Source organism: Pecten maximus, chromosome 9 (genome assembly GCF_902652985.1).
Source record: "Pecten maximus chromosome 9, xPecMax1.1, whole genome shotgun sequence".
Classification (NCBI taxonomy): Eukaryota; Metazoa; Mollusca; class Bivalvia; order Pectinida; family Pectinidae; genus Pecten; species Pecten maximus.
This window is the reverse complement of record NC_047023.1, coordinates 26,697,752-26,724,861: the sequence shown is the minus strand read 5'-3', so window position 1 is coordinate 26,724,861 and position 27,110 is coordinate 26,697,752. Positions and strand designations below refer to the sequence as shown.

The following is a 27,110-nucleotide window of genomic DNA, read 5'->3' as shown; positions in this document are numbered from 1 at the left end:
GCGTACATGTATTTAGTTTGTGTTTGAACATTTACATTTTTATCTATATACATGTGTGGACTCGTATACCCATACATACTATTGGTATCACCGGTGTGTTATATCGTGGTGACAGTTATACCCTATACATACTATTGGTATCACCGGTGTGTTATATCGTGGTGACAGTTATACCCTATACATACTATTGGTATCACCGGTGTGTTATATCGTGGTGACAGTTATACCACATACATACTATTGGTATCACCGGTGTGTTATATCGTGGTGACAGTTATACCACATACATTTGTACATACTATTGGTATCACCGGTGTGTTATATCGTGGTGACAGTTATACCACATACATACTATTGGTATCACCGGTGTGTTATATCGTGGTGACAGTTATACCATATACCTACTATTGGTATCACCGGTGTGTTATATCGTGGTGACAGTTATACCCTATACATACTATTGGTATCATCGGTGTGTTATATCGTGGTGACAGTTATACCCTATACATACTATTGGTATCACCGGTGTGTTATATCGTGGTGACAGTTATACCACATACATACTATTGGTATCACCGGTGTGTTATATCGTGGTGACAGTTATACCACATACATACTATTGGTATCACCGGTGTGTTATATCGTGGTGACAGTTATACCACATACATACTATTGGTATCACCGGTGTGTTATACCGTGGTGACAGTTATACCCTATACCTACTATTGGTATCACCGGTGTGTTATACATACTATTGGTATCACCGGTGTGTTATATCGTGGTGACAGTTATACCACATACATACTATTGGTATCACCGGTGTGTTATATCGTGGAAGACAGTTATACCAGCGACTCAATAACAGAATTAAAGTTTTAAAAGATATATTTCCTTTATTAGCTAGGCAACCGTACATATGCATTTGACATAATTGGAAAGACGGAATACAGCATGCAGTTAATCGTGTTTCTGAATTATAGAATTTTAGATTCCGAAACTTTACATGAAGCTTTATAATTACTATGCGATAACTGGCTCGGCTGGTTGATCAACCAAGTCTTCGTCTATTGGCATGTTTTGCCATTTATTGTCCTGAAAGCATGCGCGGTTGTAGTGGTATTGTGATGTATGCAGTTAAGAACAGGAATAGAAAATGGATTTCAACAATAATTATCAATCTGGAGGACCTTTTTGTTCTCTTAGTACCTAAGTTAACTTTTCTAAGGCTTATGCATAGCGATGTAAATGTTTTCAGATTCAGATTCAGATTTCTATTGATCACTTAGATACACACACATGTACAGTTGAGTGTAGACTAAAGGTTACACCCAAGTGCACTCCGAGTGCACTCCGTTTGGACTTGGAGTGCACTCCGTTTGGACTCCAGGTAAACTTGGAGTGCACTCCAAGTGGACTCCGAGTCTACCTGGAGTCCTATAAGACACCATGTCTGCCCCGGGTCTATAATCAGACTATATCATATATAAATATTAATACTTTGATGCTTTTAATATAATTTATTATAAATAAATAGATTTTTGCAAATTACTTTTGTTCTGTTTATATTACTATTTACATTTGTTTAGTCTACTAGGAATATTTATTTTATTGTTAATACAATAATGTACATGGTAATAATGCCTACATGTTAAATCTATATTTATTAAGATCCATAAAATACAGTTATACAATTTATGCTATAATCAGGTTTTTATGAAAGTTATTATTTCATATTTTATTAAAATGTTATTAAACTGTATTTCATTTTATTAAGGAAGTAAAAAATTATTTCAATTAGAATATTTGTTTCTGTACACATATCATGACTTTAAAGGAAGTTTAGATGATGTATCCATATTATGTTATTGATTATTCAAAATATTGAAAGTTTACAGTATTTAATGACTTATGTGGGTTTTTTTAATAAGACATTCTCTACATGAAAGGAAAATATTACTACAGATATGTACTCAGTTCAGGCAAGTAATTATAAAATAAACATAATCAATATAGTTTATATAGGTTTATATTTTTAAATGTATTGTTAAAAAATATACATTACAACTGTTAATATTTACGATCATTACCTGGTTAAAATTATGTTCTGACTTATAATGTACACACAAGTATTAAGTTCTGTACTACCCATAATAAATGACAGTATCTGTTATAATTGCTATTATTATTGGCCATGCATGACTGACTCTGGCCTGACACACCTGAGAACTGTGCCAGGTGAGTTTTAGTAGCCAGCTACAGGTACTGTCCTAGGTTCACAGAAATACCTATGTCCATATTTGTTGTTGTATGGCTTCAAATGATGAAGCTGTGCAAAGCTGGGTGTGTAGCCTCAGGCCATCAGAACAGTAAGATTATCTCCTGACCTGAAGGAAAGCATTGTAGCTCTCCATCTGAGAGGCCTTAATCAGACCAAAATTATAAACGAAATACCGATATAATTAAGGTGGAAATGTCAAAATAAGCTGTAAAACCATTAACAAACTGGTAAACAGGTTTTAGAAGACCAACTTTATTGAAATGAAGTTATTCTATACCGAAATTAGAAAGTAAAAATAAGCTGTTTCTTATAACATTGTAACCTGTCTAAACTGTAAGTCATTGAGACTAAACGTATTGGCCGGTTTATGCAGGTGTCCGGTATGTAGAGGTGAAATGTTGAATGATACAAGTTCAGAAAAAAATAATGTAAATCAAATTAAGAAATGAGCAGTTCTTATCTTGTTATATTCAAAAATATAAAGACATTGCTTTAAAAAAATATTTGTAAAGAAAGAGATTAAAGTAAAAAAAAATCAGTATAATTCCCAATGGTATAATAAATGTAAATTCACCATTTCCCAAAACCAACCTATAGCGGTATACCCGTAATTAGTACACATTGTTCTCGTCCAGGAAATGGGATCATAATAGGAAACAGGAAACTGCCTGAGGTACAATTTGCCCCGTGGCAGTTGGACACTGGCAACCTATGTACCATTTACCTGTAAAACTTACCTGTTGGAACTGAGGTACGGACAAAAGCCCCCCCGGACATTAGCCCCCCCGGACATTAGCCCCTAGGACAAAAGCCCCCCCGGACATTAGCCCCTTCACACTAATCAAAAAGTGGACAAAAGCCCCTTCATAAAAAAAAAGTATATTTTTTTTATGTTTTTATTTATTCATTTTTTTTTTAAAAATTACAATATATGTTTTAGCAGTGGTTATATTAAGTGCTACATATATATGTAAGTGACTTCAGTCACCAGTGGCTTCTGCAATGTAAACAACCAGTTCGGAAAACAACTACTTGAACTGTTACATAAACAATAAGCTGTTACACAGGTGTTTGGTAGGTTTTCATTGATTTTACTGTTACATAAACAATAAGCTGTTACACAGGTGTTTGGTAGGTTTTCAAACTTCCAGACATTTTGTTTTAAATGATAAGCTTTCCTGAAATGTTCAGCTTACTTAATAATATAAAGTTTGAACAAATAAATTATGATGTTTAACCACAGACATATAATGCAGCTCTGACATTGAACCAAGGACTTTCATTTTCCACACAATTATTCTCCAAATTTCAGAGATAAAAACAGCAGTATATATACAGTTTTTGTTTTTCAAAAGTACAGATTTATATAAAGTATACCAGTTAAATTTATAATGAAGGGGCTTTTGTCCGGGGGGGCTAATGTCCGGGGGGGCTTTCGTCCGGAGGGGCTTTTGTCCTAGGGGCTAATGTCCGGGGGGGCTAATGTCCGGGGGGGCTTTTGTCCTACACTCGTTGGAACTACGTCGTTTTCTATTCCTGTGCAGTCAATATCTATCATTGATGTGTCACTCATACATGTAACAGATACCGGTCATGAATGTACAATGGTTGTTGAAGACAATTATAAAATCATAAAGTTAAATGTTTAAACTTTAAAAAAAAATTCATAAGGTAAGCTGCAGTTAGTGTATGGAATGTTTGATAAGTATTTACTTATAACTCAAACATGGAAATCATATTAATCTATGGTGATTTACATTATAATTGACTTCTAATACTCTATACATACTTACATTAGTATATCAAAGACACAAAGTAATATTACCAGTTTGAAATAAAATATCTTTTGTTATGTGTTGTTTTTTGATATATATATATATATGATAATGACTTATAACTGTTGTTGTAATAGTATTTTAATAGTAATGAACAATCATATCATTTCAAAAGTGTCAGATATAGACAGTCACAAGTCACAAGTATATATTCTATACAAGTCTGTACCTATATTCTATATGAACGTGGTATATAGGTTAGCCCGAGTTTCCTCTGGCCCTGACACCATATACCCCAGATATGGTGTCAGGGCCAGAGGAAAATCAGGCTAGGTAAAGGTAAGGTGTGATGGGGGGGGGGGGGGGGGGGGGGGGGGGGGGGGGGGGGGGGGGGGTTGTATCTTACATAACAGTTAAAAGAACTCCATGTATGACCTGGATTTAATTAGGCAAGTATAACAAAACAAAAAAACAGTTGGTTTACCAAATGGAGATGTAAGTCTGGTGTTAAACTCTAAACAAAACTAGACATTGGATCCAGAATATGCTATCAAGGTGATAAAAAAACAAGCTTTCTTTTGTATTGTATGTTAAGTATTATGAGTGTAGGACAAAAGCCCCCCCGGACATTAGCCCCCCCCCGGACATTAGCCCCTAGGACAAAAGCCCCTCCGGACGAAAGCCCCCCCCGGACATTAGCCCCCCCGGACAAAAGCCCCTTCTTTATAAATTTAGCTGGTATACTTGATATAAATCTGTACTTTTGAAAAACAGAAACTATATATATATATATATTTGTTTTTATATCTGAAATTTGGAGAATAATTGTGTGCAAAATGAAGGTCCATGGTTCAATGTCAGTGTATCATTATATGTCTGTGGTTAAACTGTTGGAAGTAAAGTATTTGAAATGTTAAAAACAGGTGTACTTTGAGTACAAGATAGTTCCAGTACAAATTCAGACTCTACATTTTGAGAGACCACAACAACTTGCCAAATACATTTCTGTTTATTCCCAATTTCTATTCATTTATGGCGTGGCTTGTTAAAATTCTTCAAATCAAAGGAATGCTGTCATATATTTTTCAACAAAGTGCCATATCTATTCAGTCACTTATACAGGGTTTTCTAATAAAAAAAATCAATTATATTAGATGCATTGTTTGTTAACCAAGTAAAAATGAACCAACGAAATTATATGGTATATACAAAGATAAAACAGTAACACATATCTTATTGTTACATGTTTTAGGAGTCTTAATTGTATATGAGTATACATCTATATATAAACATTATGTGTATATGTACTTGGTTACAGGTACATGTGATACATGTGGACCAAGGTAGAATTGGGGCCTGAAAGGACTCCAGGTAAACTTGGAGTGCACTCCGAGTGCACTCCAAGTTTACCTGGAGTCCAAACGGAGTGCACTCCAAGTCCAAACGGAGTGCACTCGGAGTGCACTTTGTGTAACCTTTAGTCTACACTCAACTGTACATAACAGGAGAAAACTACACCATACCAGGTACAAATGTACATTGTATTATACTACACCGAACCAGGTACAGTGTATTATACTACACCGTCCCATGCCAGGTACATTGTATTACACTACACCGTCCCAGGTACACTGTATTATACTACACCGTACCAGGTACATTGTATTATACTACACCGTACCAGGTACATTGTATTATACTACACCGTACCAGGTACATTGTATTATACTACACCGTACCAGGTACATTGTAATATACTACACCGTACCAGGTACATTGTAATATACTACACCGTACCAGGTACATTGTAATATACTACACCGTACCAGGTACATTGTAATATACTACACCGTACCAGGTACACTGTATTATACTACACCGTACCAGGTACATTGTATTATACTACACCGTACCATGTACATTGTAATATACTACACCGTACCAGGTACATTGTAATATACTACACCGTACCAGGTACATTGTAATATACTACACCGTACCAGGTACATTGTAATATACTACACTGTACCAGGTACATTGTATTATACTACACCGTAACAAGGTACATTGTATTTCGAGCCTGTGGTCAGTGTTGGCTATAGTATTTGTGTTTTCTTAACAGTTGGAATTTAAGTACTCATATGTAACCCAATTAGTATTGCATGCTCTGCTTGATGTACCAAATCAGTTTAAATGTACAATGTATTTGACGTAGACTATCGTTGTACTCCAAATTATTGAAGTCTTAAAACACTCCTAAATTATTTTTTGTGTGTGTTTTCTGTATATCAATGCACGCTGATACCAAACATGGTTCGATTTAGTATGAACCATTTTGTACAATGAAATGTCAGTGATGATGTTAATTTCATTAACTACCAGCAGGAATGCTAGCTGTAGTCTTTCTGTCCATGCTGTATGCTTATAATCACATCGTAACAAGTAGGTAACAAGGTCCTGTGTCGAATAGTTCCCAGTCCTAACAGGTACCTGTGCAGATGAAGAGGACACCAGGAATGCTGACGACAATGTTCTTTTTAATTAACAAGATACAATTGACCTGACTGGTGAATAATTAATGATGAAGCAGTTCGAATTAATAAGAACCCGTGTCTATGACGTCACCTTTTAAAAGGTTTCCGTGTCAACGAAAAGGTTCTTATTGATATTGATGTCTGAAATATTTATGATTCATAGCACTGTGGAAACTTCCTCACAAAATAGCGCCAGCTGATATTCATGACAATGTGCTAAGCTAGCGTTATCATTTAACTGTCAGTGGTATATCGCACAGCCACTAATGCCGCTAGGGACATATCAGACAGTTTCTCGCCATCTCAGTGATAAGTTTACCGCTGTAGACATTCCGAGAAGGCAGGGCAAGTCATCTTAAATTGCGATATACCCATAACTCCGATATTGGAAAGTCCAGTCAAAGCTAGCGCCGGAACAGATTGCTCATCCGGTAAGCGAAACAATGTTAATGTAATAAATCTACTGTATTGAATTTTCTAATTCGAACTCTCAGCTTTAATCAATGGTATTTTTGATTTGCTGCAGTCTTATTTATCTAAATCATATGCAAAGGTTGATTGCATTGCTATGCAAATTTAAAATGCATTTATCTCGAAAAACTGTTTGACTTAATAACTCTGACCTATATTTGTGGTTATAACGTGGGAAACACGCCGTGTCTATTATTATACATTTTTTTCTTGTATATAATTATATCAATAATCACTGTCTTTTTGTAAACATTTAGTACATTACGTTGTAGTTGTATAATTGTTTTAACACATCAGATTGGTGACCCGGAAAAAGAAGGAAAACAGTACAGAAATGGTACACAAATATACCCAGTACAGAAATGGTACACACATAAAACAGTACAGAAATGGTACACAAATAAAAACAGTACAGAAATGGTACACAAATAAAAACAGTACAGAAATGGTACACAAGTAAAAACAGTACAGAAATGGTACACACATAAAAACATACAGAAATGGTACACAAATAAAAACAGTACAGAAATGGTACACACATAAAAACATACAGAAATGGTACACAAGTAAAAACAGTACAGAAATGGTACACACATAAAAACATACAGAAATGGTACACACATGAAAACAGTACAGAAATGGTACACACATAAAAACATACAGAAATGGTACACACATGAAAACAGTACAGAAATGGTACACACATAAAAACAGTACAGAAATGGTACACAAATAAAAACAGTACAGAAATGGTACACACATAAAAACAGTACAGAAATGCTACACAAATAAAAACAGTACAGAAATGGTACACAAATAAAAACAGTACAGAAATGGTACTCACATAAAAACAGTACAGAAATGGTACACGAATAAAAACAGTACAGAAATGGTACACAAAAAAAACAACATTCATCTGTACAGGTCAGCAGGGAGATGTATCAAAATATACAAGCGGACATATAGTCACAAAGCTCCATAAATACTCCTTCATACTTTGTACTGTAACAGATACATGGGTGCTATTAGCTATCACAAACTTCTATGCGGTTTTAAAATGTCATTAGGGAAAACGTTAATATTGATATACATGACAAATAACTGTAATTCTAGGAACTACCATGGTCAAGAGTCATTAGAAGATACTGGGCGTACGGCTCTAAGCTCTACATCATTGCATGATTCATTAATGAGGCAATGATACACAAATACATGTATGTCAAATTCTATCAGAGACTCTTTTCGGGTAATGATTTCGTATTTCGTATCCTACCTTGGGGACTATGCTCTTTAGTATCCTTTTACATGTATCGGTTACATGATGTCTTAACGTAAGAGGGATTCAATTAATCCATATCGATCTTATATACCGATGAGATTGAAACCAAGGTCATGCTGACCCTTCTGCAGCAGCCACGTAATGCGATCTTCACTTACATCACCGCCATAAAGGACAGCTTAGGACTAGTCTATATCATCAATTTATCTTCCTAATGAGACCTTTCCATTTACTTATAGTATCATACCACCTTGTCAGAAATTTTCACAAGATGGAATTTGCTCGGTATTTAATGGTAGTCGCGATGTATATCAACCAACAAGAAATGTAATATACAACACAGGGTGCTGAGAGGTTAAATATGATAAAGAGTAGCCGGGTGTTTTTCATCAATCGTAATGACCCAATTAGAAACATTGCATTTCCATGTACAACTTAACGTTCGACGTGTTTATGCCGTGGTTCCGTTATTACTATGCCACATGAATATGTCCATGTTAAAATGTACTTACTATATCATGCACTGTTTATGATTGCAATGAATATTTGTTTCCATTTAAATCACTTTGCAGTCTCAATTATTGGTAAAACTAAATATATTTGTACTATTTATGAACACTTTCGGACAATTATTTTGTCTCTTCTCTTTGAACACGCTTATTCTTGGTAGATATTGATGGCGAGGAATGTAACTCACTCTGAAAACCATTTTGCTAGCAGTTCTTGATCTCAATATTTGAAACAGAATTTTTGGAGGACATGTTCGTTTAATTCTGTTATATTTCAGAAGGGGGGACTTTTCATTAGAGAAGTTCTTAGGTTGGACAACATCTGTGAAACATAAACACTGTACCTAATATTTAAATCATACACATCTGCTCTCTTTGATATTCGTTATCAATTCAATTTCATCTTCTTTATTTATATATAATGACATTACCCAGAATGTGTTAGAGGTAACTGACATTGCCTGCGGCCGACACAAACAACACACTCCCCTAACATCAGTGTCCTGACAGCTATAGTATCGATATGACAAGTGCTATAACTCTAGTCACAACGCATCCGGAATACATCAGTCAATTACGTAAACTCTAGATCAATGTCAATCTCCATCCTAATTTCGGATTCACTAGGAAATGGAATCTGACTGGAAAGTACATTACATATATAAATTAAACTAAGTCCTGTCAGGATTTTGAAGGCAAACCTGTGTATATGTGGGCGTCTATTTAGGTGCATTATTTGTTATTATATTATGTACCTAATTCACTACCGTAGTTTTATCTGCAAATCACATCTCCATATGTCTGATGCACTATCTGGCAGTGCGAGGGCGTTTGATCACAGGTTCACGCGTGCATGCATTCCTAACGCCAAATCTTAAACATAATGGAAAGGTCACCGCGGGCACCATCTAGTTAGACTCCTGTCAGACGGAGAACCAGGAGGCTGGAAATAGCATCCAGGTTGAACAAGATAACACGTATTTTGCATTGTTTTATCGCTGAATTTAAAAGATAAAATGTAAGGTATAGTTAAAATCGTAAAATCGTTGAAAAGGTTCAAGGTCGATAGGCAACAAAAGCAACCCGACACTAGAATTGGAGTCGTTTTCAAATACAACATTAAATGAACGTAATTAATGACGTCATAACGCAACTTCATAGTCAGACTTAGATTGTAACAAGAAAGCACTGTATTTTGACATCATATTTTTGATTACGATGACTGTGTCTGTGATATAAAGAAATAACAAATCTGGTTTTAATTGTTGTTTTAAAGAAAATGGTTCTTTTTTATCATAATATGTTTGCATTTATTGTAAAAATAAAAACGTAGAATACACTCAATATCCAATTTTGTTTATTATTATTCATACCAACTTCATAAACAGCTATAATCCGTTATTGAAGTGCCCTATTGGTAACACAGCCTGTACTATGGAATACAGGAGCAGGCGTGTGACTATGTACTCTTTGATACAAATGACTAGGGGTGTAAATCATATAAATTTATTATGACTCTAAATGTATATTATGTTTGAAGACTTTATTATATAGAGACCACGTGACATTATAACAAGGCATATATCACCCATAACACACCGAACACACTGTATGTCCGTGAACCCTCTGTTATATCCAATCCCCTTAATTTTCTCGGCAATCGGATATCATTCCTTACACACATTTAACGAAAAACTTTAATTATGGTAAATATATATATATATATATATTAGGTACACGACGTATTCTAGCATCAGAAAACACGGGATCGATGCCACGTTCTTTAAGCTGTAATGAAAGTACCCTTGACTGCCCCTGAGAATGGTAGAACAGGGATCAGACAACAAATAATAGTTTAATCAATAGAGATATTCTGGGTTACCTTGACCATCTCTGGCTTTGAAGCCTCACCACCGACAATAAAGGACCGTAATCAGTGTAGTAAACGTCGCCATATTTATGTGTCAATTTGGGAAACGTAATGGAATCATATCTGTTTGATCGTTTGAATCAGGGACTAATGGATTTCAATACATTCGCTCTTATTCGTTAACGTTTACTCTTAAGTCTTGGTTTGTCTTTTTCATCTCTGAATTTGTACTTATACACCGTGAGCTCTCACAGCAGATGTTGGACCAACAAAGCAGTTTACGTCAATAACAGTGAAAACAGTTTCTCTTCTCAGCAGCCTATTACCATAGCAACCAATTTATTGGGGATTTAGCAGTAAGTATGTAGCGTTTAAAAACAGGTTAATTTCACCATCTGCCGTGCGTGCTACATCTACATGTACACCAGTGAAGTTCAGGTGAAAAAAGGCGTCTGGTTTGGTTGTGTTCAGACTAAATTACTTAATTTTCGGGGGGAATGTATGTCCATTACAAATCATAACATGGGTAATAGACAAATATATATTTGTGAGTTATAAATGTTATTCTTCAAAGTTACCATAACACGTGTCAGCACTAAACTGGATGCTCGAGACATTACAATGAAAATCAGTGATATAACTGAAACATTAACTTTGTTACACTTGTACGATTACAAAGGGGGTTTAATGCAAAAAATCCACATGCAAACTAGATAGTTAGGTCACCTAAACTTTCACATCAGGTAGAACCATAAGTCGTGTGTCAGTTTTAGGTTGGCCTCTCATCAGAGTAAATTCAATGTATTCAGATATAAAATTCATGCTAAACATAGTGCTTTGTATTCGAAAAAATAAATTGGACTGTATCGTATCCTTCTAGCATAAAATTCGATCGCGGATAGTTGAAACGTGCTTACTACAAATAAATATGTGACTAACTAAGAGAAATAAAATGGTATTACTTATGCAATTTTTGTCAAGTTTTTGTTATATTGCTTTTAAACAGTGGACAGTTAAAGCATATGCAATATTGAATGATCTAATTCGTTCGACTGAAACTGAAACCAAAAATATTGAAATTCTTATCAATTGTGTGTCAAACTATTTCACCATGTGACTGCCGTATTGTTGTCGTTCTTGTTCCTTTCATCTAATAAAGCAATTGCATATTTTGTTTGTTACACACGTGTTGTGATTGTAAGATTCCGTATGAATTTTATTCCTACACGTGGGAACGATATGGTGCTGCTCAGTGTTCGAAAACCCTAGCTCAAGATGACGTTATGCTGGACAACAGAAGCTAAAGATCCTAGGAAATAAGTACACTCTACATATTGAGGACATCGATTTAGAGTTTGACTGTTCTGAAGGCGTGTTTCTTACCCCAGTAACCCAAGGCCTGATGTAAATCACAAGACCACAATCGGGTACAACGATAAATTCTAATGGATGATCGTTGCAATAATAACTTTGTGAATAAGCAGAAAAAGCAACAGCGCTCTGTCAAAAACTTCATACGATTTGAAGCTTATAATTGAAGGAGAGGAACGAGATTCATGAAATTCTCCAAACCCTCCTCCGAGCTTGCTCCATATCTGTGCGAGATTTTGATAGGAATTCCAAAACAATAAAGGTATAATTATGAACCAGCTCGCTAAATCTAAAACTAAATAAATCTGGTATGAAGGCAAACTCATGTCATGTCATTTATGTGTCCATTGATGAGCCACTCTGTATTCAAGCATGTCATTTCCTAGTTTCTCTTAATAAAACAAATATTTTTGAAAAATGCAATACAGCAATACAAATGGCTGAATGTTTAGTGAAATCAATAATGATTTGAAAGATAATAACTTGGAGTTCCAAGTCCTACTGTATCACGACAACATAACTGTTTCAACGCGGTTCACGAATTATTATCCGTGTTTATTGGCCGTCATTATCAAGCCATCCGGTTTACGAATTATTCATATCGGCGTTATCAGCCTATACAAAATATATCCTGTACTACCACATACTCATTCATACTAGATTGATTCGTGTGGAAGACAGATTGAACATGTCACACAATAAATTTAAGCAAAAGTTATTTGTGTCATAATATCAGATTAAGAAAACCGTGTTTGCTTCCAAGTATATTTAAGGTATTTTCATAGTCTTGGTTGCTGCTCGAACTGTTATATCAGAGTTGAGACCCCCTGTACTCACAACGCTAATACTCTTCTCGTGAATCTACCGCGTGTACTGTACGACTTTGATCTTCAAACCAGGAAGCTGGTGTTTGTAGATAATGATTCAGAAGCATTTGATGACGTCACACGGTACATGCAATTTGCACATTAGCATTACTTAATTCTATCCCCATTAACAAAATAGTATTACATTTACCGGTATATGTCAGGCGCTACCAACTTCCTTGACGAAGAGCGACCTTTGATGCTTTTAAAATCGATCAAACTTCTATTTTGATGTATAAAGACGTACATTACTAAGCCGTTAGCCTCGTTAGGATTTTTCCGTGATGACCCTTTTGCTGTCAATGGAACTCTTGGCAGGAATAGCCGCACACGACGTTTGACATTACATGTGTATGCGATAATTCAAGTATCATTAATAGATTTTAAAATATTCAAATTATGCAATATATTACTGGCGTTGGTAACGTTGTAAGTAAAGATCAAGGTAAGCGGACTGATGCTTAATCTGTTATCAATAATTCGTTTGTTAAAAAAACACAATCAATACAAAGTTAATACAATTTTAAACAAGATGTCTGTGGAATTAATATAAACAACACATACGCATTACAATCAGTCAATGCCGTGGTCGTGTTAAACACAACACTCCCATACTAAAGCATTATATAACTTCATGTATTAAATAATCATGACCAATGCATGTTCTAAATTATCAATAACGAATAAAATATCCTAAAGTCAATGCGCTCATATGAAATGTTAAATTATATTATCCTCCCAAGATTGTATTTATCCGTGTAATAGAAAATGTCACAAACAAATTGAATTAGAGGCCAACGCATATATAAAGAAGAGTGCTGCTCAATGACGAGCAGAAAATAATCATTAGGCAGTTATATGCATGCCTCTTTCCATGCACACTTTATTGCATTATCGGTGATAAGAGGAAAGCATTGAACATCTGTACTACATGTATAGAGTGTTAATCATCATGCGGTTTACGACTAAGAAGAATGCATGTGAAGACACTGGCCAGCCTCAGTACCTTGTTTAAGCGCCCCCTGTTTATGTCATATCCGACAAATTTTATATCCGTTCTTTTCTTCATGAGCTTTCTTTATGATCATCAATTAATAAAGAAGTACGCTTCAAATGCATTACGTCTATACAAATTTTACACATAAGGCTAATAATTTGACGTAGATGACCAAACTATCACCTAAACTGTTTCTGTAGTAGTGGAGTTGATCTGAACAAGCTCCCACAAAAAGGTTCTGCACATAAAATCCATATAATTTTTTGGTCCGATCTGAAATGATGGTTCTGCAAGTAATTGGTGTCGAGCTAAGAGGGGAATCGGGAGAAGTGACTGCTTTGTTTGTTTGATGTTTTGCTGGGGAGCTCGCCTGGCCAGGTCCGCGACTGTCAGATTCGCTTTGATTACCAATATTGACTCCATACAACATGGCTCCTATAATCAATAAAGAAAACCAACCCGCTCACAGCTCAGCGTATGCATACCAATGAGTTTTATGTCCTCTAAAATATGAGAGGTCATGCAAGGGACAGAACAGACAACCTCGATGCACATTTAATGTATAGACTGTCATTGTTTCAAGAAGGTTCGTATGATTAAATATCACAATATCCATGCTAGTTTGGTTTATCTTTCAATCAAAATAAATCAGGTAGAACATAACATACCTCACGATGTCAACAAAACAAACATTGTTTATAGCAATAGCACTTAAAGATGATCAGTCTATGCAAGATATATCTCAAGAATCATTATTATAAAGTCGAGAGTGGGCGCAGAGGCACAGATATATTCAAATGCACAAGAGAAAGTAATGATGTTCGGGTTCTTATTGTACCAGAATTCGTGCATAATCATGAGTTCGATTTGATAGAAAACAACAAATCTACAGATTATATTCATCACAACAAAAACCGCTCCTCCGCATAACCTTGGTCATACATATTACACAATACTGATTAAGGCATTTTGGACAGGCGATTTATGCATGTTATGGTTAATAATATAATACTAAACACCTAATCTGTTGAAAATTTTAGAAAATGATCTAATTTTGTGATTAGCACATTGAAATACTCATAATTATGAAATGAAATATAGAATATCGGCAGTATTGTGTAGAAAGGCTCAAATATTGTTACCGCTAAACATGCTTACATCATATGCAAATGTACTGTACATGTAAAATAATAGCAAGGAATCGCTGCTAAACAGATCACAATCTATATTTGGTACATTGATCTGTGTATTGTTTGATAGGTTTTGCTGAAATCTTACTGAGGACAACACATGCGTCAAGTATCTACACTACTGTCCCTCCATAAACCGTTGCCAAAGGCTACAGCGATATACATAGCTCACCAATCAACGTTCAGTCTATGCGACGGAAATTGGAAATGGTCTTTGCTCGAAGAAGAGACCTGAAACGGTCTGAGTACTAATCTACCGAATAATTCGAGTGTGAAATCTCGAGTTTGTATCCCCTAAGTGTCTTTTCTTGTTCATTTCGTGTGCATTATGACCAACAAAAGACCGTTTGTGACCTGGTCTCGGATACTCGTTTGATTACGTGATTTAACGTTATTTCCCTTCAGCGAAATGGGACATTAATTTCTTATTATTCGCGAAAGACTAGATTTCTTACTGAGTAGGGATTTTAGATTTAAGCAGAATCACGATCAAGAAACCTGGACGTGGTGGGTCCATCTATCACCGATCATGTTTTTGATGTTATTTACGGCTAATATCAATAAAATATGCAGTATTATAAAGCTTTTGTTGTATCAAGGGAGTGCACGGTCCATTTCTGAAAACCAGCATGACCTTATTCAAGTTCAATGTTGTCCTTAATACGTGCCTTATTGTAATCAGCTCTATCTGTGTATTAATTTGATATTTTGTGTATTAATGTATGGTATATATTTGATATGCTTGGAATGTAGCCCAGCTTTAACACAACGGAAAGTGAAAAAAAACCTGTGATAATTTGATCCTGAAGATTTGGCGTATCGGTGCAAAATCGGAGAAACGGTCGCGTCCATAACCCCGAGAAATAAAACGACAAAAGTATAACTGCTAGAGACTCTGTAATATTTGCAATTGTTTTTCAGCTATATTCTCTAACAAATTCCTTTTCCCTAACACGTTCCTTGGAAATTGTTGTTAAACCCCATAGTAGCGGTACCGGTACACATGCATAATCACTTAAGAATTATACACGAATTGATATCAAATCGTGAAATAAAATTTCTTGTAGTTGTTTCGTCTTCATGTATTGATCTAAAGCAGTGTACATTTTAAATGCATAAGAATCAAACGTAGAATGTCGAGTTAATAAAAATCCCGAGAATTCAAATCAAACAAGAAAACTTTTAACTCAATCTCATGGAATTGCATAAATGAAGAACAGAGGGACGCTATCGTTCAATATGAATCTAATAATGATTTAAAACAAACACATTATCTCCGTAGAAAAAATCCAAGTTAATCACGCCTTTAATGGATAAACCTAAATCAACGTGTTTACAAAAGGAGAAATCGATATCAAAATAATTCAACGCTACAATATTACAAATACGGAATGAGTCTGAATAAAAAAGAATAGAGGCAATCCATAAACGTATCAGAACGCCATTTCTGCTGCTAAAATTTTATACAGAGTATATTGATCTGTCGGTGTATTCGTGTATTCTGAAAGCAAAATATACTAAACTATTTCTGTCTATCATCACAACGTATATTGAAATATATATTTACAGTATAGTGTTTACAGTGTATATTGAACTTCTGTGTTTTCATGTAAACAATAAATATCGAACTATCAATCAATGATGTATGGGTTATGTATTGAACTGTCGATGTGCACTGCATACAATTCGTATTGAATTGTTTTTGTATGATATATACAATATATATTGAATTCTCTGTATGCTTATAAACAATGGAAATAGAACTATAGATGTGTATACTGTATACAACATCATATAATACCCTGTCTGTATTTGATGTATACAAAAATATAAAGGTTTTATAGTTTAGGCTAAGCTAATATGTACAATAATTCTAGAATCAATTAAACCATAATATCAAGGATAGTATGTGGCTTTTCATACCAAGAACAATAGAATAGAATGACTTTTCCTTCTGGAACGGTGTTGTCGATAGATGACTTCAGGTTAAAGGATTAATATTGATTGCAGTTCCAGAATGTTATATCTGAGCTGTATATACATTTGGCTGAATATTTTATACACAAAGACACATCCTGGATAGTAAAACAATGAAATGACCAAGTCCTCGACAGTTGTTTTCGTGGCTAAATAATTAAAGATACTCCCATGTTGTGATCAGCGATATATTCCCAAAGTACTCTCCAAAGTAGAAGGTTCCTGTGTTTTCTGTTACCAAACAAGATATTTTTGCGGCTCATTAAATATATATTAGGTACCTGGATACGCGTGCTTCTACATACGGTACATGGAAGTCATGCTTAATTGTGGTATAGAACTCCGATACGATCACGTGATATATCAAAAACATCGGTGAACAAGCGCGATAGCGCTTTTTAAAAGCTTACTTGCACTTTTATTTCACATTCAATTCATGTCTGACATATAACAGATTTACAGTATTATAAACACACGTGTGTTGTAGGATCTCGTGACCATTATTGTGCAATACACAAATCGATAAAGGAGGACGAGTGGGGTACTCGGACTCTTACATGTTGATGTAAGACAAAATGATAATTACAATGGCGATATTATGAAAGCTAAACGCTAAATTCGACAGGTGTTCGATCACGGAAATTCTTAAAGTATATCGACAAATAGAATACACTTTTGAGAAACTCTAACACGAAAACGGTTTCTGTTTGGAAAGTAATTGGAGCGATTTTCATCGCGATACGTTCCCGTATAAATCCTTTTGATACACCGAGCTCAAGAAAAGGATTTTTTAAACACTACCCAAAGAAATTAGTTATAAAAATGCCTCCATGATTAATATTTTTAACACAAACGTACGCACACGTTTAGGTTGTACACATATTATATCGTTTTTGTCTCCCTAGTCACATTGTTAAATAATGATTGCATTATTTTCATTCCGAAAATTCCTATATAAACAAATGTGTGTAAGCCTCTGACAATTCGCCTTATTGTGATTTTACGATGATATGTATACTTTTTTTCTAACTTTCGTGTTTTTCTACATACATCTATGATATATGCAAGACAACAACACAAATGTATCGGGATTATAATTGAACTAGGCATTGTATTGCTTACCAAAGAATGATTTAAGTCCTGAATATTGAATCTGACTTGTGCACTCTCAACGTTTAAATGCATTTACATAGGATGGCATACACTTTTCTTTACAATCAATATTTTATAACAATCCGTGTAATGTGATGTATTATGACAAATTACAATAACAAAAAAGTATGATCAAAACATATAATCATATATGCCTATCCGAATCAAAGCAACGGCGACCCAATCAATGACTTCTATGTATTTCTCCGACCAACTATCGACATTCTATCAGCAAACTCTTTAAGGCATGAAGCCTTTCAATGAATACTCTACATAGTTCCCGAGCGACCGATTCAATAGTTCACCTTTGAATGTGTTTCCAACCCAGTAAATGATAGGTTCGTCAACACTTGTTCTGCTGGTTGAGGTATTACTGTAGGGCGATATCCATTATGTTGTTGTATTTTACTGTATGTTGTGGCGTGCTGCGTCCCTCGCGGTTTGTGTGAGCAGTTTATGGGTTTCCGTTTAAAGATATATGAATAACATCACCAATTGTACCAAAGCGTGTTGCATTAACAGTTTTTAAGAGTGATTCCGTTTCATTCAGTATGACTGAATACAACATTTTATTGTTGGCAACAAGTGACACTACAATTACTGTCTATGCCTATAACTTTATCTGATTTAGTATTACATTGTATTACATGTAGACTGGTTATTGTTTAAAACATTACAAATGGTCATTTGCATTTGCCAATTTATAGAATGGCATATATCATTAAAATATTTCTCTTTACAATATTTCCCTTCAACCATGGGTGCAAACATTAATGTCATTTGTCCCCTTTGTATTGTGAAGTAACGAATTGATAATATCAGTTCAGCTTAACTCATTATTAACCTTTCTTGATCATTCTTACAGTATGTTTGTGTGTTAACTTTATTTATTTGACAATAATTGTAAAATAAGTTATATCAACTAACATTTATCACTCTAACTACCACGGATGGAAACGTGAGAATGTTCTTAATGTGGGAGGAATAAATCCAGAAAACTCGGAAAACCCCAAGTGGTCGGATTGATGACCCTCGTGCATGTTTACGCCCGATCGAGGAATCGAACGACAGTCGCCTACGCGGAAAGCAAGTGTGTTGCTACTGTGTCCCGGCCACCTTTACAGCAAACTGATTATTAAAAAAGGGACTGTACACGACACACAAGGTATTCACCAAATTCCACTGACGTCATCAATTTGTGGTCAATCGTTATTGAGAGAAACGACAGATCAACACACTAGAATATGATAACACCATCCAACAGAGGAGTTATGGAGCTTTATAGCTTTGTAAATAGAACAAAAGGGAAAGGCAACCACATTGATTTGGACCCAATCCATAACTCAACCATATGATATTAGATTATTCCTTCTTCTATGATGTGATCAATCATATAACGTTAGATATTATACATGATTTTGATGAGCTTAACTTTGGCATAGAAGTGTTGTTGGGTGAACAAGGTACATTTGTATATAGATCTGTTTGTGGTCTACCTGCTTCTTGATTTAAAATGTCAGAAGAATATAACTGGCATGCATTTTACCATTTCGCCACTGATTCAATTTACTGGAAAATGGTAATGTTGAGGATGCAAATATTAACAATTGGCCTCAAACAATAGTGTATTTTCAAATCGAATTCTTTTTAGATGACGTCTTTATAATGAATCCAATGTATGTTTCGCAAGGTCATATCATTGTGATGCCATTTTTAGGTTGAGGAGACTTCAGGGATAGTTTTATAAATTTTAAATACGGCATGAAAGGAGTGGAGTTTACATTATTTCATCTTGTTAATTATCACTTTTTTTTTATTTTATATCCGTTCGTGATATAGTACATTTCCCTGAGTTATCAAATATAATAACTTCCTTTGTCATATATGAGGTATTATTCGCCCTAGGTAATCTACCATTGCCCTTCCCACGGATAAAAATAATCAACTGTCAGAATATAATATAAATCTGCACATCTGCCAATATGACGTTGCTTGTGTTCATTAATATAACCAGTTAAGCCAAAGACGATACTTATAAGACATATAAGATATATAAATAGATAGACAAATTACCTTACGTGATGACGGCTTATTAAGTATGATGAGGATCTGCGGATCAAGAATCATTAGTACATGCTAAGTTTCTTCTTTGACTAACTGGAAACATTAATGTTAAGCTAAATGTTTCGTGTAGGATCGCTATATGAAAGAGGGTCAAATGTGTTGTGAAAACATAGTGATTGATTCGGGACTGGGAAAATTAATCAACATTCGTTGCCTGGTGAACGACTTAATCTTGGGTGAAATTTGCGATGTATATCTAGACAAATTGGTATAGGCCTGTAATGGACTTGTCAAGAATAGTGTGTAGTGCTACATACATATTAGTGATTGCGTGCGCTCGCGCATTCTGATGGACGTTCTCCTGGCTATACCAATAAGTCAGATTATATTTAGACAGTATTAAGTGAAGCAGATATATAGGCCATCCCGTATTTACTGTTTAAATGAATAATATAGCTTTCTTACACTGTATGCATGTGTAATGTATTAAGATTCAATAAGAACGTTTCCTGCCAACACCATTTTACGTTTTATTTTGTAAAGCCAATTTTATCATTCAGAAGGCGTTCAGAATAAAAACGATTATATTACTGAATATTGATAATTTGAAGAACAGAGCGACATACCTTATAGTTGTTATACGTATATTATTCTTAAGATTAGAGTAAAGGATGATCAGATGGAATGGTCCAGTTACGTTGTGAGGGAAAAGGTGTTTCTCATCATCTTTAATTTGAGGTTACCCATAAATGTCTAAATATCCTTACCAACCAAACCCCAAAGCCCCGTCGCTAGTACAACATCAGTCTTGATAAGAATTGAGAAGAAAACGATGTTGGTCGTTTTATCTATGTCATGCACGCACGTTCATATGTTGAAAAAAAAAAACAAAGCATTGCAACACTGTCCAGGAGTATAAATATGAAATTTATTCCTTGGTTACATTGTAGTTCTTTTGTGAAGATATGAAACCACAATATTTTCTATAGAACTAAGCATGGAAGTTGCTGTTAATGTGCGTCAAAATGATTTGGCGGGAAATGTTAGACATTGTGATAATATACACATTATTGTATCTAAAAATGTATTAAGGTACGCCATTAGTGATATGAAGGTATGATAATCAAGCATCAATTTGAACCAGGTGTTTATCTACATGTCATCGAATAAAATGCACATATTACATGTAGTATTTTTGTCGATGTAATGAAACTGACGCATAAACGACACATCCCTGGATAACAGGGCCCAGTTGTTCAAACCGTAAGTAGGCTAATTACAGTTTAGTAACAAAATCCTTATAATCATTTCTGGTAAAACTTTTATGACACTATACCACTCCTTAGTCTCGTCCTACCTGCATATGTTAAAGAATAAAGAATAATTACACTCAGATATTGAAATAAAGGAACAATTATATTTTCACTAGTAAACTGATTAAACTAATTATATTTTGAACAACTAAGCCCATGTGTCCATACATAATGATTTAGCCATGTATATGATATATGCTGAATGTCGCAAAAAAGTAAATGATGGAAAAGGTGAACGAGTGTGTTCGCAATGAAAATTAAACAATTTGCGATACATACTCTATACATTAAAGTTTCTTTGCTGTGTTGTAATTTTGTCGTTAGTGATACATTAACATGGTAATTTTTGTCAGTACGTTCTGCTAGTAGACTTCAACTCCTGAAGGTTTAAGTATTCCCTGGATATCACTTTTAATCATAATTGCAATATTAACATTTATTCAGGAACCTGTTTTTTTGCAATCTAATCCATAACATTCACAGCAACAAATAGAGACGAAATCAACACGGAAACAAAATGATTGATCAATTGCCAGTTTTTTTTGTTTTTTTTTTATTCCATAAATAGTTCCAACTGAAATCGCCAATTCTGGTTCAAGTGATTATTTCGCTGATATGTACCCATCAGTGTAATCAAAAGATTTAGGAATAAAGTATAATGTCTGAAGTTTGCCAGAACATGCAGCTATACAGCACACTGGCAAATGTGCCCATTAAACCTTTCTGCTATTAGGGAAACAGCATTTGGCTCCAATGGCCAGACTAAATTCAAGCTTAAAAGTCACCGCAAACTTCGGTTATTGATAATTTACCACCTAAGCCGGAAGGCCTATGACGTCATCATTATGGGAACTTAAAAATACCTTTTTTTTATTACATTTATTTATCTATTCATTTTAAATTTTTTTTATAATACTCTTATTTATTGATTCGATGGAGACAGCCATATAAAGTAAACAATTACCTCTGCATATGGATTTCTGGCGAAAAGGAGATCAGCAGTGTTATTAAAGAACAAAAGATAATGTATACCTCTTTAATGTATCAAAAAACATGTGTCGAAACACAGATGGATGGGGAAAATTACGCATAGTTATTCATAACGGTGCATTTCTTCTACTTTACTGAAATCAAAATTATTGACAATGTCCTACATTCGTGTGGAGTGGAGGAAATACGATTGGAAGGATCAGATAATATTGTGTAGCAAAAATATGTCATGTTGGTTTTCATCTTTAACTAAAACTTAAATGCTGTTTTGAATGCCCTATGCTAATGTAGATGAAGGAAATATGGTTTTAAGTATCATATGCTATTGTGATTGCATGCATTATTGGTTTTACCATGATTTCTTTATTCAACCGTGTGACAATTTGGCAGCGTTTTGGTAATGCTAAATTATAGAAGATGTGGTTCCTTATATTTAAATGTGGTTACTGGAACAGCATGTATAGTCATGGTTGTAATTATCCTATCATGTGTTCATAACCTTGATAGAAGGCAGATCATGATTTTTTTCACATTACATTTTTATATCATGGCGTGTTCCTAAGAGGCCTAGGTCATATGTTCACAAAGTGGTATTGCGTATGTAAACGTAATGTTTAAACGGTGACAGTATCTACATCATGTATTTACTTGATGATAATATCTACATAATGTATTCACATGATAATAATATCCACCTCGTGTGAATACATTATGATGGTACAACACTACATGTGTTCACGCGATGGATAGTATATACATGTACATCATGTATTCACGTGAAGATAGTATCTACATCATATATTCACGTGAAGATAGTATCTACACCATATATCCACGTGATGATAGTATCTACATCATATATTCACGTGGTGGTAATATCTACATTATATATTCACGTGGTGGTAATATCTACATCATATATTCACGTGGTGGTAATATCTACATCATATATTCACGTGGTGGTAATATCTACATTATATATTCACGTGGTGGTAATATCTACATCATATATTCACGTGGTGGTAATATCTACATCATATATTCGCATGATGATAGTATCTACATCATATATTCACGTGATGGTAATATCTACATCATATATTCACGTGGTGGTAATATCTACATCATATATTCACGTGGTGGTAATATCTACATCATATATTCACGTGAAGATAGTATCTACATCATATATCCACGTGAAGATAGTATATACAGCATGTATTTACATAAATAACTGACAATGAGTGATTGTATTTCCCCTCAATATTCCGATCAGGTAATGAATGATACAGAGATTTCGAGACAGGATGGTAAAAATGTTCAAACAATATAATGGTCGCTAATTGGGTATCATACATATATATATACGTCCTGTTCAGTAATGCGATCCAAGTTCGATATTTTGTATTGTCGTTCGGCTACTGGTTTTGGTTTTACCATACTGGCTGTAAATTCTGAGAATATCATATTTCCTAGATATTCATATACTTGTTATAAAAATCAAAACGTTTAAACTTCCTATGAGCAATGACCGTTTAATTTACGTGTCTGTAATCTTTTGTTTTATTAACTAGTGATAAATGTGATAACTTGATAAACACTTTTCGATTAACCTGGACAGGGATATCCAAAAGTGTGAAATATTCTTATATACCTTAGGCTGAGGCAAGTTACACTTGCCCTTTGCACGTTTTCAACAATTGTATTTCGTCACGTCAACAATACATCGACGTTACGTCGACAATTCGATCACGTTGAGTCAATATTTCCTTGCTTTGATGTAACGTCCATATTTGACATATAACAGGGTAAACAGAGTAATAGAAACATAAGCATTTAGCCCAAAGGAAGTGAGACGGGGAATCTCACATCTCAGAGTAAGATACTTAAGCTTGTAGTAATACAACTTTGGTTATGATCAATCATCAGATTGCGAATTCGACGAGTTGTCTGTATTGATCATGAAATAATGGTAGAATACGTTGTTTTATGTTTGTATACAGTACAGCTTTGAATAACATACACATCTAAAAATATTTTGAAAACAAAAGTTGCTAGGTTTCAACAGAACCAAAAATGATGTTAACCAACCTATTCAAAATGGCGTCGTCTTGCGAACCATTACACGGCGTCAATGACTATGTTCTATGTTCCCGATCTTTTTCAATATGATAGAACATTTTTTTCTATTTTTTTTTTTTCATTTTTAGATATGAAATAAGTACATTTGATAGGTGTCAAGTTGAAGTAAAAGTAAGAAATGTATGGCCAGAATGTCACTTTGTGCATTTTAGAAATTATGTCTATATAGAACATTAGCCATGACTAGTCAGGGTAGTATTTATTTAATCTGATATCTTGTACCTATGCCGTCTGATAATCACATATGATTCACTCGACCAAATGACCAAAGATATATTCAAATATACCAAAACCTTGTCATAAAAAATAAGATATGCCGTAATAATTACCCAGTCGTACCATTCAGTACATAGAAACTGATAACATGAAAACTGTATGTCAGACACGTGGTTCCAATTAACCATGATTCATCCTATAGCATAAACTCATTATACATGTACAGTGTTAACGACTTAACTAGCGCGCCCACTTTAGATTAAACAGAATCGAACTTGTTGATTTGCTCTATATACAGGTGGTATAGAGCCATATCATCAGTTTGGTTTTATTATAACAGGAATCCCATGTTCTCATCCTTACCATTCCATTATACGGCAGCAGTGTGACATTTAAAGTTGCCTCTGAAGAATTAACAATGACATTGATTTCCATGTCAAAAAACGCCAGCTAGAATTAAGTATGTCGCCGATGTGATTGTGTGATAAGGATAGAAGACGAATCCATCTCTGGGTAAAATCTAACTCTACTTTAACAAACAATACGTATCAAATGCGTCTCCATTTTTCCTCTAGGATCGGACCACCACCGATAACCCAAACCCATCATAGGAATCATTGATTTTGCCATTTCCGTTTGTTTACTGGTCATATGTATACCAGGGAATATTATCATCCATACATAAACACGAAATTATTTGTAATACAATTGGTAGATTTGAAGATTTAAAAGTCAAGACAAAAACATAATGTTATAAACTACCATTTATCACGTACTCGAGTCCATATACACTTTGTCCTTGAAACAGATAATAACTATACAGACAACAGTGACATGACCTTTAAACCCACACAACAAATAATCGTAATGACAAAGATCGTAACGAGACAAACACATATCCAGATTATTTATGTTAAGCTCTGGAATAGATCTATGTTTTAGTATTTCCTGGTGAAATGTTTTCAAGCAAGTATTATAATAGCTGAAATTGTGCATTTTGGTTTAACTACTGAAATGGTTACACAATTGGACAAAAACATACACATTTCTATAAAGGGTTGTTTTCTGTATTTCATTTCAATCAATATCACTGACAGACATTAAAATGAATACATAAATGTTTATTTGCTTTTTTTATGATCATATTACTAGTATATCAAATCAATGATAGCTGTTTTGTGTACCATATACGGGCCTGTGTCGATAGTTCTGCCACATAGATACATTATTCGTATTGTGTATTGACGAATCAGCCACACAAGATGGTTTACGTTGATATTTATACTATCATCTCCTAGGTACACACCTAGACGACACAATCCCTTCCTTATGTGCCCGCATGATCACCTAAGGTGTGTGCGTTTGCCTGCCTTATCAGGCCGCTGCCATTAGCTACATAAATACTGAGCTTACCTTATCAGGAAGCTGACACAAGTCACTAAGCAAGATAAAAACACAAACAAGCCTTAGCTAACTCATTACACTTACCTGTGCGGTCTCGTCATCACATGGGACCGTGCCATCCATGTTGGCCATCCAAGCTTCCAGGTAGTCCATTTTATTGTGTGACAAATCCATGTCCCCTATACAATGATCATTTTACAGGAGGTATCATTCTATCAGCAGCGGTCAAAAGACGTCCGAGCATTCCCATAGACCCCAGCAGATTGATGTTTCCCTCTACGCTCACGTGTTACAGTGCATATGGTAAATCAATCATTTTCCCCTCTCTAAGCAATTGCACGCTTATGGAATATTATGCAGCAATACGTTTTCCCCTATAGAAGGTAATGGATCAAATCATATGTTGTCAGTACTTTTCATGGAGATATTCCGGGTCTAGTAAAGCCCGGAATCAACTATTTGTACGGGGAAAACATCAGTGCGTATTGGAGTAAGCGCCTGAGGTTGCAGCGTAAGTCCCGTCTGGTTGGCTAAGGCACAAGGTCGGGGATATCGACAGCCGTACAGGCCACATGAGGTAAATCAAATATGGGCGACTCATATCTTTCAAAAGAAAGCATATGTTGGACATATTCCAGACTGATGAATTTACTGACTAAATGGACCATTGGCTGTATATTTATTAAGTGCTACTGAGAAAGCTACCATAGCA

The 27,110-nt window shown here is 34.8% G+C and overlaps 1 protein-coding gene across 2 annotated transcripts in view; it reads right to left on the bottom strand.

The window, feature by feature from the left end:
- LOC117334350 (potassium/sodium hyperpolarization-activated cyclic nucleotide-gated channel 3-like) overlaps positions 1 to 26,898 on the bottom strand; it is a 92,367-nt gene extending 65,469 nt beyond the window's left edge. The window contains exon 1 of one of the 2 annotated variants that reach the window (XM_033893908.1): positions 26,483 to 26,898. In XM_033893908.1, the coding sequence (XP_033749799.1) occupies positions 26,483 to 26,572 (90 nt within the window). In that variant the 5' untranslated portion in view covers positions 26,573 to 26,898. The remainder of the gene's footprint in view (positions 1 to 26,482) is intronic. The other variant, XM_033893909.1, reaches the window with a different exon arrangement.
- Positions 26,899 to 27,110: the final 212 nt, after the last annotated feature.